The sequence below is a fragment of the Ruditapes philippinarum genome, unplaced genomic scaffold (assembly GCF_026571515.1).
Source record: "Ruditapes philippinarum isolate M1 unplaced genomic scaffold, ASM2657151v2 ctg4096_1_1_1_1, whole genome shotgun sequence".
In the NCBI taxonomy this organism is placed as follows: Eukaryota; Metazoa; Mollusca; class Bivalvia; order Venerida; family Veneridae; genus Ruditapes; species Ruditapes philippinarum.
Genome location: NW_026856301.1, coordinates 312707 through 320502, shown reverse-complemented (window position 1 = coordinate 320502; position 7796 = coordinate 312707). Strand labels below are relative to the sequence as shown.

Genomic DNA, 7796 nt, shown 5'->3' with positions numbered 1-7796 from the left:
CTATTAACTTAATATGTGAAAAATGCATCTTTTAATGTAGCGTTTAAAATTTTTATTGGGAAAGATTTTGCCCTAAAAATTTAAAAAGCCATAAAAAATTTGTTTGGATAGATTTTTTTAGATTATTATTTTTTTAATAAAAAATTTCATCCCCAAAGTTTAAAACAATTTTACAAAATTTATAAAAATTTAATTTATATAAGATAGTTTGAAAAAAGAAAATAAAAAAAAACATATTGAGATTATTCTGATTTTCTGTATTGCGTTAAGCTTACAAAGATGAAGTATCTTTAAAAAAGATACTTGGCCGAAGTAAAACTTGTTAACATGCAGAATTATGTTATTTCTAAGTTGTCAATACAAAAAGAAATGTTTGCAATGCTTGCATACCAATGACATAATAATTATTTCTTGTAGCTAAGAAAATTCCCATTTTGTTTACATTGAAATTATATTATAGCATATTGATATTGGTGATTCTTCAAAGTAGGAATCTTTTATTTTAAGTGCCACTTTTACTTGTTTTAGGTTTCATTTTATAAATGTTGTAATCATTTACAAATTAACCTAAGAATTAATCACTATCATCATTCCTGTACATTTTATTTAGAACTTTCATATATATTCTATTTTATAGTAATAATCCTTTACATTTTATATAAGAGCTTTCCTTAAAATTTTAGTTCAGAATTGTAGGAACTATCCTTTACATTTTATTGTAGAATGGTAAGAACTATCTTTTACATTTAATTTTTAAATGACAAATGAGATTCACCGATTTCAGTTTGTAAATTAAAATTATTCTTATAATCAGTCCTTCCCTGTAAATTTACCAGGAAGTCAAACTGATAAAAGACAGACTTCGTCCAAAAAATATGAAAAAGGAATGAACGAGTACTTCTGTTTAATTTATCATACGTTACATTGCGTTGAGAAATGTATAAATTCATCTTGACTAGTGTTGCGATATAAGAATAAACGCCAAATATTTCGTAGTATGAAGGGTTAATGCAAGCAATATACAGTAAAATAATGCGAAGTATTTAAATCACATGTATTTACATACTGACATAAGTATACAAACAATTTGGCATTCAAAACAATCAGTGTACAGTTAATGTAAAAAATATTATCTATATAACATTAATGTTGTTTGCTTTAAAAAAAAAAACAAAAAAAAAACAGCCAAGAAACTTTTTTATAACATCATTTCAAATCATATAACCGAAAGTGCTTTAAGAATTAACAGATCATGCCTGAAACTGTTTTGGAGGAATGAAAATATACACAGCTACACTTGTGACATAACCAAGATGATATTTAGCCTCACCATCATAAATGTCAGGAGAAGTAACAGGACCGATAAGTGGAGATGGAAATCGCTTTCATGACAGGATATCGCGGGATAAGTAGTAGTACTGTTAAACCTGCAATTAAAATTAACACAATAAAATGCTAATATAATAATAAATACAAATATAAACTCAAGTTAAATTCCGCATTGCCATATAATAGCAATAATATTTTAATATTATATGATATTGACAATAGTTATGTAAAAATGCTACTACTTTAAGTGTTTTTAACTCTAAATGTTGCATGTCGACTAGATACAACACAGTTCTTTTTTTTTCATAGACTAATTGTACCGTTGCTGAAAAATATAATAATAATAATCATTGAACCATTGTCAATATCATTTACAGTAATATATTCAATTTTACAGTTCCTATCCCGCTGGTTCGGATGATAACTCCTCAATCAGATGATATGCTTACTATCGACGAAGGTGTTTTAAGTCAATTCAAATGTGTAACATCTGGAGGACTACCTGAACCAACTGTAAAATGGTACACTAATTCTAGAACACCTTCTGATACCATTGATGATATAGCGATACATATGACGCTTATTTCAACATATATTCAGTCAAATGATGACCTGATAATTACAACCAGTGTATTGACAATGGTTATATCAAAATATGATGATCAAACTAGGATATATTGCTCTGCATAAAGTTCTCCTGATATGGCACCAATATATTCTGCACGAAAACCGATGCTGAATGTTCTACGTAGGTCCTATCTGTTGCTACATATGTTGTCAGTGTGTTCGTTTCCAATCTAAGAATATAAATATCTGATATTTAACCATTAAACTTGTTTCAAAATATGTAAATGAGTAAATCAGTTACAAAAAAGAAACATAATGTACACGTAAGTAATGAATTTTTTAAGCTCGATATTATCATGAAAAGTTTGGATTGTTAAATGACATACTCTCATTTAACTTTTTCAAATAAAGTGTAAAGAAAAACAGTCATCAAGATTTTAACGCCAAATACCTTTTCATTTTAGTATAAGAATCTTTTATAAAAATGAAAGAAACAACATGTCTTAAGTATCTATATTGCAAATTTATAGATCGTCCAGATGGGCCAGCGGCCATTAAAGGGTTTAAGAAAGGCATTCCATATCGTGTTTTAGAAAATAAATAAGGACAACTTACTTGTTTCATCAAAGGTGGCAATCCACAACCAATTCTTACTTGGATCTGTTACAATTTAGTTACAACAGACAAGGATGATGATAATACAGTCTCCAAGACAGCTAGATGGATAGCGAGACGCGGTCCAGACACAAATTGCAACTGCTACTATTCCCATCCAAAACGAAGCGGATACATATCGATACAATTTCAGACCTTATGTAATGTAAAGTTAATAATTGTATGTAAAGTTACAGTTAACAAACACTCACCAACTTAGAAGTTGAAATAATGCTTTGGATATTTGCACAATGCTTGTATTTGTCAGGAGAATTGATGTTAATTAATGTAAGGAAAGATTTAGTAATAAAAATTAGAACAAATTTCCAAGATATGGTGGCACCGCCTGACTTAAAATTGAAATATTCCCAGTTTGAAAACAAGCATTAAATTGTTTAGTTAAAACTTTCTTTTATGTATTTTTATCCTTTTGTTTTATCTCAAATCCCTATTTACATTAATACAACAAACCCTGATCATTACGTACACCCAAAACAAAGAACTCTGATCATTATTTAGACCCATCATTTATCAACCGCTTATACGGAATATCTGTTCATGTTTATAAGTTTTTTATTATATGATATCACTAGAAACCTGGCGAGCCTAAGCACTAAATAACTTCTGATAAAACAAAACAATAAAATCGCCAGAAAATGAATACATGTAATACAAAATGAATTATTTTACAACTCGAAGATACAGTATTAACCACAAACATTCAATCAACAATATTAACTTTACAAAATCTAACAACTTATTTGGTTTAAACACATTTTTATTCAAGGTAATATAGTCTAACTTATTTAAACAACTTATTTAAAGATTAAAACACCCAATATTTATAAATATCTTCAAACGCAAAGCATCAACTATATATTCTTGACCAGACAAAAATCACTCCAAACATTCGACCAATAGCAACCAAATATTTTTACTAAACAGATATAACTCAACAACCTAAGATGATGCAACAACCAAAACAACTAATTTCAACTAATGGCCCCAGATCAATAAGGTCACCACAATGAAATTCAACCAGCTTCAACAAATCAACAAAACTCCCTTCAAATAAAACAATATTCTCTTCTCTAAAACATAAACGCTACACACTACAAGTGGGCCTTTCCTAAACTCGCATATTTGTTAAGTTAACATTTCACATGTAGAATTTTATACGTTTAAAAATAATTGTTCATTGAAATATGATACACTTCAGTGTATTGCTATAGGAAGACATTAACTCGTTGTAAAAAATATCTACATTAAAACAGTACGATTATTTTGACAGTGTTATACTTTCAATGTTTTATTGACCAGTTAGTATCAATTAGATAATACAATGTATGCATTTGAAAAATTGAAGTTTTTTTTAGTTCTCAAAGATCAGCAATGACTCTCTCATTTTGGTAAAACATTTTCATTTTTTTTTACAAATGAACTTGTTTATCCACCTAATCTTTAGTGTAAACATTGTTTATTATACTCACCGATAGTCAATATTATCACTTTGGACATCACTTGACATTTTTTTTTAAATTTTCAATTGTGATATGTAAGTACACTTTATAAGACTTCCTATGAATATGAAACTGTCGCAAATACTTCTTCTAGAATTTGTAACAATTGTTGATATCTATAGGAATAACGTTACTAAACCTTCTTTGACTTTTTACAACATCAAGTATCAACCCACGATTATTTACATGTAGCAGCTTTAAAAGTCACTTCATTACAGTGTTGTTATTTATCCAATTTTATTTTATTCCATAAATATTACCGATTCCAAGGTTTGTGATGAGAATGAGAAAACTATATCTGCCGGTTTAAGGGTCTGTGAGAATTTACTCACTTTTTTATTATCTCTACTTAATAGACTAAAGAAAAGTCAATGTGTGGCTTTTACCTATTTAATTTTTTTTATTGATTTACAGGTAATTGTCAGTTTTGATTTGCAGGTAATTGTCAGTTTATAGTTTTTTACTCACAACAGCAGGTGTTAAGAGTGATGATGCAGATGTTTAAAGGTTCATCATACAAAATAAATAAGTGTATATTTCTGGGAAATAAGAATAGCTTGTCCCATTAAATGTTTTACTGAAGATTAAATACCAGTACTATGTAAGATGGTGATATTGGGCGGCGTAAGAGATGTTTCATTTTACATTATATCACAAAAACACACTAGATTAAGTTTAATTATATATTTATTTGCGTTCTCATCTTTGGCTTAAGGTATTGTGTTTACAGTTTGTTCTCTCATTATCAAATAAAAAATGTCAGCTATTTATGTACAAATATTAACAAACATTGTTCCATGTTTTAAAAAACTACTATTCATATTATTGCAGACCCACCAAATAAACCAATATTTCACGTGAATTACGTAAAAGGCACCATACAGGTCGTTAAACACAATTCAGTCTAAATAAATTGCTCAAGCTCCGGAAGTCCTAACGACATAGAATATTCATGGTTATCAAACAGAAGAACAACGTTTGGTAATGTTACGACTGTAAACAGAGTAGAGAATAATGGCCGATATATATGTTATGCAAAAAACGTCTTAGACCAATCAAATGGTGAAGTTATTGTAGGTTCTAATTCATCGTCAATAACCATTGAAATGCTGTGTTTCAAATCCATATTAACTTAAGTAATTAAAGCACGTGACCTGTGACAATTTTGCTACTTTTATGTTATAATTGTTTTTATAAAAGGAATATCGACAAATAAGAAGAAAAAAACAGTAAGATCGATATTTTAAGCTTTAGATGCCTTTCTTGTATGAATATTGACATAAAGTATGATTCCCATGTCAAGCTAATTTAAAACAAGGTGACACTTAAGTAGCTGATATTAAGGAGGGATACTTTTTCTCATAAAACATAGAAACTAGATAATAAATAAACATGGCTAGACCGCATATTTTTATCCGTTCTTATTGTATCAATTATTGAAGAAAAATAGAATTTAGTGACACTGATAAGATGAATAAGTTTTAAAAAAAAATGCCTATTTGATTGGCAAAATGTGACAGAATGTGATTTTTATACCTAATTTTGTCTCTTAATACTTTATCAGATCCACCAGTGGTAAGAAGTAAAAACAACCGAAGTATTTTAGAAGGAGATACTCTGTCATTCCCTTGTCCTGTAACAGTTGGTAACCCTTCAATGACATCATTCAAGTGGACAACATCAGATGATACCAGGATATGGAACACGCAGATCCTAACAATTGTTAATGTGTCGAGAAATGATGCCATGCTTTATTCGTGTGAGGTCGCAAACGTTATGAAAGAAACTGGGAAATTACTACAAATATCTGTTCCTGACAGTAAAACGTTCTTTTTGAATGTAATGTGTACGTTGTGAAATCACATTTACATATTTTTTACTTACTTTACATAAATAATATAAAGCACTTCTTCATTGAAACTATGCAAGTTACATGTAATCAAATACAAACTAAAACACATTTTATGTGATATTAATTTGCTTCACAACAATTTCTGATGTCTGAAATTTCAAATATTATTTTCATTAAAATATTCACTTACAAATGCATAAACGTTTTGTTAACATCTTCTATTCTTTATTAAAAAAATTTTCTAATGAAGATGAAACAACTGTAAAGGAATTTTTTGTGGCTGGATTTGCCGATATAAAGTCAGTAACAGTTAAGGAAACAGAAAATGTGCATTTGCATTGCAATGCGGAAAGCAACCCTAGATCTGATATTGTCATTAAAAATCAAACAGGGTATGTCATGAAATCAGGTTCTGATGTGAACAATTTAAACCATTTACTGTTATCAGTTACCTGTCTCGACGCTGGAACTTACACGTGCTCAGGATCAAATGGCTATGGTACGAAGGAATCAATGAAACAATTCACACTATATGTAAAATGTTAGTGAAGTAATTTAAAATTTTAAACATTTGAATTATCATATACTTAATTTATATTTAAAAAATATTCGACAAAAAAATTGTTTTTATTTAAGCGCAATATAGCGTTCGTAAGTATCTTGTATCTTTCAACTGTATAAAGATTTGGAATTTTGATTTGAAAATGTACCACTCTTAAAGGGTTTTTAGAGTGGTTTTAACTCATGAATTCAGATATAGAAACAATCGATATTTATTTCAGGTGCACCAATGCTGTCTCGTTATCTACATATCAAAACAGCTATTAGGACGGCTGAGCATAATTCTGCAGTATTTACATTTAAGACAGTCGCGTATCCAAAGCCATCTAAAGAAGACTTTTATTGGTTTAGGTGGTATAATAATGAATGGAAACCCCTGAAGAATAACACAACATTTCGATTAGACACTGAAGCTTTAGAGTCAAATTTAACTGTTTATAACGTGAACAAGACCGTGTATGGAATATACAAGCTTATTGTAAAGAATACTATGGGGCAGTATGAGCAAATGTTTCTTCTACAGCCTGAAGAAGTAAAGAATTTTTGATTTCAGAGAGCCATCTTCAAAGCAGTTGTCCCGAATCATTACTAGTCTATCATTACTGGGGTTGTTCTAGGAGTAGTTATCGCTGCACTGGCACTATATGCAAGTTATTTAACATTGTTGATGAAAAGAACAGGTTTTCACGAAGGGTTCTAAAACTAATTTTAAAGATCAATACAGGAGACAAACTAGGTTCAACTTGTTTAATATACATATCAATAAAAACTCCGAAACTAGTTTATTACAATAAGTGCCATTTGAAATTGAAATAACACATACTGCAATGACTATTAACTACTGTTTATTAGATGATGAGAAAATGTATCTTTAAAGGTTATATTTTAGTAAAATCCAGGTGACCTATGTCTTTGTTTAATATTTAAAATTAGTTTCTTACCGAAAATATGTAAGTTAAAAATATCTTTATACATCTATTTTTGGACATTGTAACACGTTATGCCTAAAAGTTCATTTTATGAAGTGAAATCTATATACAAGTATGAAAATCTTTTTTCAAACAGTTTTTTAACCCTTTGTAATATTTTACATAAATCACACCTTAAGCCAAAATTTTATATATATATATCAACGCATAATTGCTGAAACAGTTTTTTACTTATAAATTAAATCTTAACTACTAATTTTCAGAACGAATAGATCTACATATGCTAATACGAGGGTTGTTCAAAAAGTAATAGGACTAAGAGTCTTGCATCTTCATATTCAATTTAATTTAGAATATGTTTATATGTACAGCGATCGAAATATG

At 29.0% G+C, this 7796-nt stretch overlaps 1 protein-coding gene across 1 annotated transcript; it reads left to right on the top strand.

The window, feature by feature from the left end:
- Positions 1-4948: 4948 nt before the first annotated feature.
- Positions 4949-7376, top strand: LOC132746143 (neural cell adhesion molecule 1-like). The gene is made up of 3 exons (XM_060735220.1): positions 4949-5132; positions 5635-6463; positions 6705-7376. Exons 2-3 carry the CDS (start codon positions 6115-6117, stop codon positions 7028-7030), a joined length of 675 nt encoding a protein of 224 aa, XP_060591203.1. The 5' UTR covers positions 4949-5132; positions 5635-6114; the 3' UTR covers positions 7031-7376.
- Positions 7377-7796: the final 420 nt, after the last annotated feature.